General features: G+C 45.1%; 1 protein-coding gene across 1 annotated transcript in view; it reads right to left on the bottom strand.

Annotated features, from left to right (window-relative positions):
* Positions 1-12,877, bottom strand: part of LOC115098199 (protein shortage in chiasmata 1 ortholog-like) — a 148,311-nt gene that overhangs the window by 130,370 nt on the left and 5,064 nt on the right. Inside the window, exon 2 of the mRNA XM_029614608.1 lies at positions 10,160-10,281. Within this exon, the coding sequence (XP_029470468.1) occupies positions 10,160-10,281 (122 nt within the window). The remainder of the gene's footprint in view (positions 1-10,159; positions 10,282-12,877) is intronic.

Genomic DNA, 12,877 nt, shown 5'->3' with positions numbered 1-12,877 from the left:
CCTCAAACTCTTGCCCCAATGGGTGAACCGAAGAGTGGCCCAATCAATTTGGGGACAGCGTTGTCCAGGGTAATCTCAAAAAAATGAGATGGATGGATCTGGTAAGGACATGGAAACTAATCTCTTCTTGATGGAGAAGACCGGTTTGGAGTGTCAGAGATGTAATAGACTATGAGATCTGGCCTTGAAGGGGGTCTTCATAGATGGATGAAATTATCAGAGGCGAGGTCCGTTGTATCTTGGGAATCTGTAATTGCACCACAAGTTCCTTCATGATGAAGTTCCCTCTGGAACCAGAGTCCACAAAGGCATGGGTGAGGAAGGTTAGAAGACCCACCTTTCAAGTCATGAACAGTAGTTGGGGAGTTGGAACAGTAAGGCCTAGGTTCATCTCCCTACTGGACCCTAGGCGCTGTTGTTTCCCAGCTTCAATGAGTACTTGACTAGCAGATGGCCCTTGCCTGCACAATATAGGCACAGGCTTAATTGCCAACATTGGAACTCTCTTATTTATTTGTTTTTATATATTGACGTTCATCCATGGGTATCACATCGGTTTACATTATGACTTTTTGATAATGTGACGGCGGTCATATTATCATTACATTGTAATGTTGTAATATTGCAGCATTGTAGAATAATATTGTAGCATTGTAGAAATTACATTACATCTATGGGTTGTAATGTTGTAGCATTGTAAAAAATTACATTACATCTAGGTTAGTTCCAGTTGCATGTGATAGAAGTGACAGGTCCTGGAGGCAAAGGCGGGTGCTGGAACCAGGATGCTAGTGTAATGGGTCTGTGAGGGTGTCAAGCCTCTCTCGCCTGCTGCTGGAGTGGCAGTCGATCTTCCCCATCAGGTTGATAAACCCTTCCAAGCATATGGGAAGATCTTGAGTCTTGAGTTCATCTTTAATCCTGTGGGAAATGCTCTCCAGAAATATGCTGAGGAGACAAACCTCCCGCCAATTGAGTTCTGATGCCAGGGTCCAAAATTCAATGGCATATTCTGATAGTGTTCTTGTGCCCTGGCAGAAGTGAAGATGTTCTGGGCCCATGTTGGCCAATCAGCATAGTTCCTTGAAAACCGTTTTGAAAAAGGTGGTGAGCTGCTGCAGGTCCTGTACCAATGAGTCAGTCTGCTCCCAGAGGAGTGAAGCCCAAGCAAGGGCCTTGCCATCCAGGAGAGAGAGAGAGAGAATGTAAGTAGTCTTAATTACGTTGTTTGGGAAGAGCAGTGCCTGTAGAGTGAAATGCATGTAGCACTAGTTTAGGAACCTACGGCATTGCTTGGGGTCCCTGGAGTACTGAAGTGGAGCTGGCAGTGGTGGTATCGGTTGGCTGGGTGCTATGGGTACCGGTGGAGCAGGGGATGAGACTGGCAGCATCTAATTGGGTAGAGAGCCACTCCATAGATGCTGCCAGGAGTTCCAGAAACTTCTGATGTTCCTGAATCTTGTGTGCCAGAACCATGATGGCTGGCAAAGCTGTGGTACCCACTGAGTCCATAGCCTCAGCAATCTGTTGAAGGCATGAACTCTTGAACCAAAGTGGAATTGGAGCAACCAGGAGGAAGGAGCCCTGCAGGTTCATCAAAGAGGCTGGAACAAGCAGGTGAAGTCGAAGGCAGCTTGGGTCAAGGCAGGCAACATTCAAGGATAGTCAGAGGCAGGCAGAATTCGAGAATAACCAGTAGTCAGGAGGCACGTCGGTGGCAGGCAAAGGTCAAGTGGAGTCCAAGAAACAGGCCAAGGTCAATACCAGGAAATCCATCCAAGGGGAGGCGGGACAGATAGGTAGGGGAAGAGGGCACGGAGCATCCAGGCAGATAGGCAGGGAGATGTGGAACACAGAAGGGCTGACAACAAGAACTGAAGAGGACATGGAGATGAAGACCACTGGCATCGAGGACAAGACAAAGGCCAGGAAATGAAGACAATGAAGACCAGGAACTGGGAACGTAGGAGGAACACTTTGATTATCTGTCTCTTCATTTCCAATTCCAAGTTATTCACCCTTGTTATAATGTAACTTTTACCTTCTGCTCCCAATCTGTCTCCTCTTTTGAGGTTTGACTAGTTACTGTTAATGTACTATCGTTCTATGTAAACCGAGTTGATTTGATCTGTATCAAGAAAATCTGTATATAAAATCCCTAAATAAATAAATAAATAAATAAATAACACTGAAGCAACTCACATTACAAGTTATAGAAGACTTGTTGTCGAGGCAAGGCCAGTGCCAGTGAGATCATCTATTGGCAACAGGGAGGATTTCCTGTCATGGGTCCTTTAAATTTGCAGCCGTTGGGAGTGCGTGTGCCTAGAGGAAGCCAAAGGAGGTGCTGATGGCTGTTATGGTTTTGAGGTGTTTGAGTGGATTCTTGGGTACTGTGGAAGATGACCACACCCACTGGGAGGAGCCCCGTGGGGAGCCACAGTACTGGGCTAGACTCAGGACGCACAAACACAGATTTTGTCTTTTATTGTACAGCTGATGTATATCACCAGAGGTGGCAGTAGTGAGGTGATCCAGAGGTAGCAGTCCAGGGACCCTCGGCTGAGGGAACCTGTCTCACTAAGATGGTATAGGGAGATCCAGGTGTAGGTTTCCCAGCACGGCAGAGCTGTAGATGAGACAGACTGAGAATTAGATTACTCACTAGATGGTAGCTGTAAGGTTGACGATTCCACCAGGCAGAAGTAGATTGTTACAGGCACCGAGGCAGGGAGAGCAGGCCCTCGAGGAGCGAGTACCTGATCCCAGTAAGGCACCTGAAAGAAAGCAAAGGGCCCCCGAGGAGTGGGTACCCAGGTTAGAGAATACCTCAAAGGGCAGAGAGCTTCCAGCAGCAGCATGGAAGCAGCAGAGTAGCTTAGACCGGACGAGTCCAATCCTTGCTAACTCAATGAGCTAGCAAACAAGCGTAGGCTAAATACCCAGATGGCGTGACGTCATTCGAGGGGGACTCCCCGAGGTGCCCTCCATGACGTGGATAAAGACGTGGGTGGCATGCGTGCACGCACCCTAGGAGGCCCTTAGGAGTAACATGGCGTGAGGTATTGCCATAGCCGTTCCGGGGACGCTGGAGAATGCGGCTTGCAGACGAGGTGGTAGCCATCTTCCCAAGGCTAGCGGGGAGAGCAGAGAAAAAGGTGAGGCACAAGGGTCAAAGCCATTTGAGACCAACGGATGCAACAATGCATCCCTGCTGTATGTCGTATCGAGAGCATAAGAGTGCAGCGGCCTACCGCACAGTCATGTTGAAGTCTTCTGGTGGCGTCGGGGCTGAGCAGCCCGGGACTGGAGATATGGGAGGCGGTTGGCAGGCAGACTCTTGAATTGCTGAACGCAACAATTACTAACACCTTGGCAAGAAACTTAACAAATTTCAGTGAGACCCATCAAGTGAAACAGCCCTGTAAACATTGCAGTATGCTCTAGAATACCAAAATACTTTCTGTTGGAAGATACAGACTGAAAGACAAAACAAGCTGCACTGCTACAAATTACTACACAGAAACTAAAGGAATACTTCACCTTAGTCATGCATGCAGAATAATCTCTTACCAAATATAAAATAAATGATCACAAATTAGAAACAGAAATATGCAGACAAAACCTAAAATTGTAACCCTAAGAAGCCAGACTCTGCATGCAATGTATCATTGGAGAGTAGAAACAGAAATGCATTTCCTCCAGTACTAAGCCAGGTTCTAGTCATTGTTCTTATGGGGAATGATGAGCAGTTATGGTTATAGCACCCTTACATGAAAAATGAGAACGGATCAGCAGCCGCAATATTATACCATATTATGTTGGAGCTGATGAGCCTTCTTTTTTCTTATGGAGGGTTGACAGGTTGGGGGTGAGAAAGAGAGAGAGAGCACAAGAGGAGGGGAAGGAGTGGGAGCAGGGGAAAGAATGAGGGAGGCCGGCACAGGAGGCAAGAGCAAGAGGGAGTGGGGATAGTGGGAGTGAGGGGGGCTGAAAGAGAGAGGTAGGGTGCTAAATGGAGGTGAGAGGCTGGGCGTGGCGGTTAGGGAGGGTAGGAAGAGAGGCATGCCCCCAAGAAAAACAACAAAGACTCTGCACCCCAAAATAATATCCCCAGACAAGAAAAACAACTAAGGCTCAGCAGCCTCAACATAATTCAGTATTATTTTGAGGCCACTGAACCTTTGTCATTTTTCTTTTGGGGATGGGGTGGAGCAGGAGACAGAAGAAAGAAAAGGCAGAATGGGGCAGGGGAAGAGAAGAGAGGGAGCATAAAGAAATAGGAGATGTGGTGAGGGGAATAGAAAGATCATCAGTATGCTCTCAAAAAGAGAAATGATGAAGAATTGGTAGCCTCGATATTATGTTGGAGCAGCTGAGTCTTCATCCATTTTCTTGTGGGGGGTAGTGGTGGGGGCAAGGGAAAGAAAAATGAGCAAGAAGATAGGGGAAAGGTGCAGGGGAAGAGAGCAAGAGTGGGGAGAGGAGAGAGGGCAGGGAGAAGATGCAGAAAGAAAGGGTAGCCCCAGTGTAATATTTCCCCTCCCCGCACAAAAGCAGCAACCAAGCAAGCCTCTCTTCTCAACTCCCTCCTTTTTATTCTTGCACCAACCCCTTCTCCAAACCTCTCCTTTCCCATCAGCCACCTTCCTCCATCTCTTCCTCCCTGTTTTCTACTCCACTAGTTTTCTGCTCCTATCCCTCCCTCTCTTGCTCTTCTCCAGCACACATTCCCTGCTCCCCAGCTCTCCCAGGCACAATACCTCATTTGTTTTTTAAAAATGAGGGCAGGAGGAGCAGTCTGAGAGTGGAGGGAATCCGGTTGCTCCAGTGGCAGCACATGTCCGGGGACCTGCAGTGGTGGCAGCAGCAGGAAAAGAAAGCTTGCAGAGGTGGGAAGTTCAAGCAAGAAAGCAGCAGCAAGGCAGAGCAGGTCCATGGAGGCTTGGAAGTCAAGTCCCGGCAATGGTACAGATTAGCAGCAGTGGCAATAGTGGGTCCTGGCTGATGCAGCAGAGGTCTGGCAAAGAGGGACTACATGTTGTTATTGTTTGTAAGGTTTTGGGTGGACCCTTGGACACTGAGGCTGCTGACCACGCCTTCGGAGTGAAGTCCCGTGAGGGGCTACAGGTCAGGCTCAGCTTTAGGACACACAACACAGATCTTTTATTAACAGTATTGAGGAGCCACCAGAGGTGGCAGTAGTGAGCAGAGATGAATCCCGGCTGGGCTTGTAGTCCCTCAGGGCTCTGGACAGCGATCCCACAATGGCTGTGCTGTAGTGAAGAGAAACTGAGATAGTGAGTACAATGAAGTATATGCAGGGTTCTGGAATAGAGCCTCGTTGGTTGAGTACTCACACAGCGGTTTCTCTCGGTAGGAATCACAGGAGCTGGAGTAGAGGCAGGCCCTCGAGGAGCGAGTACCTGGTTCCAGGGAACAGCTCTGAGAGAGAAGTAGATAGTAACTCACTGATGGTGTAGGCAGTGGTATCTTCCAGGCAGAGGTGAAGTCCAGGCAGTGAGTCCGGTAACATGGGCCCTCGAGGAGCGAGTACCGGTTCCAGACAGCGACCTGAAAGAGAAGAGAGAGGCCCCCGAGGAACGGGTACCCCAAATAGAGTAAGTCCAATAATGGAGAGGCAGAGTAGCTAGGTACGGAGAGCGAATCCCATCCGTAAGGAGTTCACCAGTATGAATACTTGTTGCTAACTCGATTAGCTAGCAGTAGTGTAGGCTTTTTGTATTCGGGATGCGTGACATCATCACAGGGGGACGCCCCTGAGGTTCATGCCAAAGAAAGTATTTGAAGCAGGGCCATGCGGCGAGTGTGCCCTAAGGCAGCTGGACAGCATGGTGGGAGGCAGCGTCCAAGCCGGACCTGGAACGCCACAGAGGACGGCAGGCAGACGCCGCGGCAGCCAAACGTCCGTCAACCACGGGAGGAGTTGCCAGAGAGGTAAGGAGAGCGGAGTGGAGACGTCGGGCAGCGACAGTCATAACATATGTGCTGCTGATGCTTTTTAAACTTGCTTGCATTGGATGTTATGTCTTTAAGACATAATTTCTGCCACAAGCAACCTGCACAGAAGGGGAGGATCAGAAGCTTCGCTCAGATAGGAGGAACGAGAGTAGGGAGGAATTGCTGTGGATGGCCCTAAAGGTCTTTAATTTTAATTCAGCAGGCCCAAATTTTGGTGGGGCCATGGCCCCTGCAGCCCATCCCATTCCGATGCCTATAGATATCACAGTTGCCTCTGTAATCCCCCATCCCCCTACCTCCATTTCCCAAGTTATAATGATATTTACGGACAACTTATGGTGTACCTGACTTTGTGGAACCAAAAAGGTATACTCCAAAATAAATTGATACTTCTGCTTGGTAATCTAACAACTTGACTGAGTGTGTTTGACAGAAACTCAGTCAGCATCACTGTGGTACTGGTAAGTGATATTGTACCAATAAAGTATGTTCTGACATAAAAAACCTGGTAGCCATTTCTAATTTCATCAATCCACCATAAGCAAAGAGAAGAGGAGAGAATGGTAACGGCAGAAAATTGGATGTCTTGCTGCCACTCAGCCTTGCTGCTTGGGGTGTCTTGCCACTGTGGGTGGCTACTTTGCACCTTTTACGATGTCTTGGGATCTTCATACCACTCTTTGTGTTGCTTTGTCCCTCCATCAGTGCCTTGGTGTTTTTTCTGCCACCTTTGCTGCTTCATTCCATGGTGCTTAGGAAGTTCATACCACTGTTATTGGTGCTCTTTTTTGAAGCCTTGGAGTCTTCTTCTCACCCTTACTGCTGCTTTACTCCTCTTACAGTATCTTGGAGAATTCCTGCTACTGCTGGTACCCTTTTGCACCTTTATGTTGCCTTAGGTTATTCATGCCATTTTTGGTGCCATTTTGCCACTGTTTTGGTGTCTTGAATTTGTGAGAATGTCTACCCACAAGTTTCATTAGACTTGATTAGAAAAAAACAATTTTGGAGCTTAAAATAGGCTGCATTACTTCCCAATTAATGTTAAAGGAAAACTAGAATAAAACAAACAGAATGAATAAATAAAAATGTGTTTTTGTTTAAAACAAACCAAATGAATGGAGGCAACCTATGAAAGGAATAAACAATCCAAAACAAAAATTTTGCCTCTGCACATCCCTATTTGCTATCGGTGCTCCTTCCATAATACTCTCCCTTATAAATCTCTCCCCTTTGCACCTCATCTCTCTTCTTGACCTTCCTCTTATTCCATCCTTTGAATGATTGTTTTCCCGAGTTTCATCCATATTTTTTTAATATCTCTTTTAAACTCATGTGTCACTTCAGCTGTACTTTTTCACTCATGTGTCACTTCAGCTGTACTTTTTCTCCCCTTTCTCTTTTTTCTATTCTACACATTCCTCTCCTGTTGTGCATACCTCCCCAGTACACATATTTCTTGCAATCCTCCTTTTGAAACTCAATTCCATCCAATTTTCACAGCATAGTGCTGAATTATGGTTGCTGCAACAGTAACAGCTTAGCATATTTTTTGCATTTCTTTATAATCATAATTGTATTCTAATCTTGTTTCTGAGAATTCCTACATATTAAGGGTACATTAAACCTCAATACACATGAAGTTGTTAGGAAGACCCTAAATTAGTTCATTTGGAGGCAATATTCAGGCACAATAGAATTTTACCTATGGAAATGTGCTTTTTGAAAACTGCTCACCTTTTATGGGGGTAAAAAGATACATATACCCAGAACAAGGTTAGGTTGAGGAAGTCAGTAATGTGTATAGTTTTGGATTTTCAAAACAACACATATTGTTTTTGCCTGGAAGTACCTTTAGAAAAAGCAGGCATAAAACTGCAGGTACTTTTTCTCACAGCAATAATCAAAGCAAAACGATTCATGTAGTTTTGCATTAATTATTGGTGCAAATCCTGTAGGTAAAAACTACCCATGGTGTTTGCAACAATGTAGACAGTTTAATTATTGGCCCTTTATGCCACAAATTAGTAAATTCAAATTCTACCAAGAATATCTACCAAGATGATGGGAATTTGATATTTGAAAGCAATTTTCCTGGATAATTGTTTTTATGATTTTATGATGGATCATGACCATCAAAAGCTTCCCAGTGGTCAGGGTTTGGGCTTACAATCCAGAACTGATATGATTATATTCTATGTTTGGTCCACTGTTACTAAAAATCCTATACTGCATACCTTGTTGGGCATTATTGCACTTTCAAAATGTTCTGGGTTAAACAAAAAGCTCAGGTTTTGCTTTTAAATTGAAAACATAAAAATAATATTCAGCCATGAGTGGTGTGGAACAAGTTAATAGGAAATGATTATTTAACTTTCCAAGTTCTAAGACTAATTAGTAGGAGATTTAAATAATTCTGTATTTCTAGACTGCCTTTCCAATTGTAGCTCAAGGTGTTTTCCAGCAATCTTTTTCAGTTATGAAAAATCTCTTCTCCAAAGAATTTACAATCTAAATGGGTACCTGAGGCAATAGGAGATAAAGTGATTTTTCAAAGGTCACAAGGAATGTCAATGGGAACAGTGGAATTTGAACCCTGATTTCACTGTTTTGTAGCCCTTTGCTGGTGACAGCCCCTAGTTTGTAGCCCCACTAGGCTGTTCCAGCTCCAGAAAACATATATTTAAGAAAGTATTTTTTCAGTCAATCAGCTGGGATTTAAAAAAGGTTTGGACAAGTTTCAGGTGACAGGTCCATTAACAATTATAAGCCAGGAAGGTGTAGGTATCACCGCATCTAATCTGGGAATGTGCAACAGGGAAGGGATCTTCCCATTAAGATCTGCTGGATACCTCCAAGTGAACCAGACTGGCCACAGATGGCATGATGTCAACAATTCTGGGCTCGATGAACCATTGGTCTGACCCAACATGGCACTTCTTATGTTCTTAATACTTTTTTAACTGTTTGTTTAGTTGATATGGTGAAGGTTCAGTGAAATTAGAGCAGAATATGATTTCCCCACATTAGTACCTCAACATGTTTTGACTGTGCGCCGCATATACTAACAGATCTTGATTTGTTTCCACCATATAACATGATGAAATTTATATAACTATAACCCCCTGTCCATCTGGGGTCACCTTCTCAGCTTTGGGGAGCCTGGGGTAACTTACCCAAAGTGAGGAAATCAGTCACTGATGGGTTGTGGGCTGGAGGCAGGCAGACATGCAGGGCCAAACTGAGTCAAGGACACTCACACAAACACCTCCACAAATTCACTGTCCACTAGATAGGGTGTGCTCCAATAAGAACATAATTTGTTTAAATAAATGATTTAACCAGTCCAAAAATTGTAGAAATCACATTTCCAAAAAAGAATCAAAATTATCACTCTCATTCCTTTTCAAAGGGTTCAGAACAAAGTCAAGTCACAGTTCTATGTATAATCTTTTTTTCAGCCTTGGATTAGGCCCAACTTCTCTAACATCCACCAACATTTTAATTCCAATTTGTTACTCACAACCTTTAGGATGGTTGCAAGGCAATTCACTCTCTCTTCTGTAAATGGAATGCAGCTCCATAGCCCTGCTGCTCAGAGACTCCAATCAGGTGCAGGGTTTCTGCTGATCCTGAAGACCCTCCTTACAGTTTCTTTATGCACTCTATAACTTCAATATTAAATTCTTCGTTGTCTCTTCATATTACTCCGGCTTCTTGACACACCTATGCTGTATCTCTGCCTTGCTACTTCTCCTTTCCCCTGAAACCCCGGAGAGGGTAAAATCTACCTCCTTCTCCTGGCTTGGTGACTCTAAGAGAGCCCCAGCCCACATTCTAACCAGGGTAATATTCCCTTTCCAAAAACCCTGCCCAATGAGGTGGTGCCAATCTATCTATCGAAGAGCTACAAGACATTCCCTTTGATCATATGATGACCTTTCACTTTCTGGAACATTTCCACATTTCTTTTAGGAGGAAACACCGACTTCTCAAATATTATACACTCTGCACCTTCTCTGTGGCACACAGGGGCCACATAACTGCAAGAGCACAGAAAGAAAAATGAAATTTGAGAGTCTTATCACTTTGCTTTGTCTACAAATCCAGTCAACACTGATTCAAATATCAGTTTATGCCAGTGAGGTGGTTTCAAGCATGGTGCTTATTTACTTACTCTGAATCCAGTCTTTCCTTGGAATGCAGAATGATCCAGCAGCAACTGTACTGCATCGAGAGTGCAACTAGCCTCAGAATAATATTATCCAATGACTTCTCAAGATTTAGTTCCTTCAGATTCTGACAGAAAATTGTGAAATATTTGGTCAGTTCATCAAAGTACAAAAACTCTGCCACACACATGCTTTTGAAATGTACCATTTTGGTTGTAAGATGTGGGTGCAATGACCTGTACCTTTTCTGTCCAACCGTTTTCTGTAATCTCCATCCACGGGAGAAAAGTTTTTTTTGCAGTTTATTAGCTATAGTATGTCTCTTCTTTTATCTATGATTAGAAGATGTCATTAGCAGAAATGTTTCCCTTTGTGCCCACTCCTACATCATATTACAAATGTGGTAAGACATGGGGAAAACAGGGACTGGATGTTGGATTAAGTATGGAAACTTGTATGCTCATCTACCCAAGATGGTTGAGGCCAAAGAGGAAGACAACAAAAACTGACTTGGTTAAGGAGTGATATATCCAAGTGTTAAAGCTTCTATGGCTGAGCTGCTAGCATATATACATGGTAGTATGGACAAGGGATGTGCATTCATTTTAAACACATTTAAAAAATACAACAAATAAGGGTCAATTCATTTCTTTCAGAGGCCCTAAAATTAATTGCAGGGCCCCTGAATTAAATAAATACTACTTGTTGCATTCGGTTAAAAAGAATCTCCTCTTGGGCCTATGCCTAGACCTGAAGCTAGGGCCTCCCCTAGGGAAAAGGCCAAGGCCCATAGTAGAGGCTGTGGCCTTTGCCTGAGGGTGAGGCCAGCACCTTGGCCTAGGCCCAGGTCCAATGCAGGGGCCTTGGCCGAGACCTGAGCAAAGGCCCAGCCCCCCAAAAAATGTTGTGGGGTAGGGAAATTTCCCGATCCCCACATACCTAATCCATTGGGGATCCACGCCATGGCCAGGCTGGGGCCCAACATCTGGGCCTCAGCCTAGATCAAGGCCCGGGCCCAGGACTGAAGCTGGGGCCTGGTCCAAAGGCTGCATTCCAATACCTAGGCCTCAGCCTAGGCCAGAGCCCCAGCCCTGGCCTGCTGCTGGGGCCCAGTCTGGAGACCAGGTCCTGACACCTGGGCCAGAGCCCAAGCCCAGGCCCGTGTAATGGATCCTATGATCATGTTACCAGTAAGCCTTTAGTATTCCCATATTCAGAAAGCAGTTTAGGTTAAGTTAGAAATTAGGGTAGGTTCCTTTCAAATACAGCCTCTCCCTTTAAGGGTGCTAGAATGGTCACCCCCCTGTGAGTTAACAAAACCAGCTTGCAGCAATGCAATCTAGGGGCACTGCAGCTTTGAGCTGGAGTTAGAAGCTAGTGAGGAGGCTTTCCTGTGTTGTAGTTTTCAGGCCCAATCAGAGGAGCCAGGCAAACACTGCCTGGGGATACTGATCAGGCCTAGGAGGGTTTTTCTTATTCCAATCCACTCACTGGCTATTTGGGATTTTCCCTCTGAGTTATTTTTCTGGGTTTTGATATTTTTCTTGGTAGGAGTCTTGTGAGAGCCCGCACACCACCTGGGCTCAGGGCACAGGGAAACCTGTTAGGGAAGACGTGCCTGTCTAAATTTTCAATGAGGACGGAGGAGGTGGTGACCTGATGCAAGGAACAATTCCGGTGTTAAGATCAGTTTTGGGATAAAGAGACATTTTTGTTAGATCTGGGAGGAAGAGTTTGGCTGCCCCTGCTTCCTACCCTGAGAAGGAACATCGAGAGCTGCTTGTTCCTAGGGGATCCCTTTCCAACTTGGGATTCAAATACTGTGAGTAGCATCGAAAAGGATGGAGGAGAACTGTGAATAAAACCAAATTTGAATTACATCTGAGGAACCCCACTTGGAGTTTTTACCCGTGGGAAGAGAGATAATTAGGAATACTGTGCAAAGACTGTGCAGTACATTTTTGGCCAGCTGGAAGAGGATTTTTTGACCCACAAGGAGATCCCTGACCACTTGCGAAATACATTAATTCAAGCCCTGGATGGTGAGTGTTTCCCTTCCCCCTGGACCAAGATTAAAAATGAAAGAACTGTAACAGCCACTTGTGGAAACCAAATGAATTAAGTTGAATTGTGCCATTACTTCAAATGATTACCCATCAGTAAAAGCTTTGACTTTGGACACTCAACCCAAAGCCTCCTGTGTATTCTTTCTGGCACCTACATTATCTACAGTGTGGGAAAAAGTATACCTCTCTTGGGGAACACAAATAGGAATCATCCCTGTCACATTACTCCCTGAAAGTAAAATTTCCCCCCACCTACAAAGGATCCAGGGGAAAGAGAGACAGAGAGACTTAGCCAGTGAATGGTTTCAGCCCCAAAGCAACAAAAACTTTTATGACCCCTTCGCTGTGCAGTCTGCACCTGCTATTATATGTAATGGCACCCAACGTGGGGCTAGGAGATGTGCAGGGAGTGAATTGTAAAAACGTGGACTTCAAAACTGCTGTTTCACAACTGTGCTGACTTGTGCTGCATTTGGGAGAAAAAACTACGAAGTTCTGAAACACGGCCATTGTTCTCACCAAAACCGCGAGCAACAATAGAAAGAATGCCAACAACCTGCATGGGGGAAAGCAGTTCAACGGCACATGATGTCAACAAGCGACCCAGTGATGGCATGTATGCATGTCACCATGCTGTTATAAACTGTGCACGTGGAG

Source organism: Rhinatrema bivittatum, chromosome 1, assembly GCF_901001135.1.
Source record: "Rhinatrema bivittatum chromosome 1, aRhiBiv1.1, whole genome shotgun sequence".
NCBI lineage: Eukaryota > Metazoa > Chordata > Amphibia > Gymnophiona > Rhinatrematidae > Rhinatrema > Rhinatrema bivittatum.
Note: the sequence above shows the minus strand (reverse complement) of the source record. Positions and strands in the feature narration are given on the sequence as shown.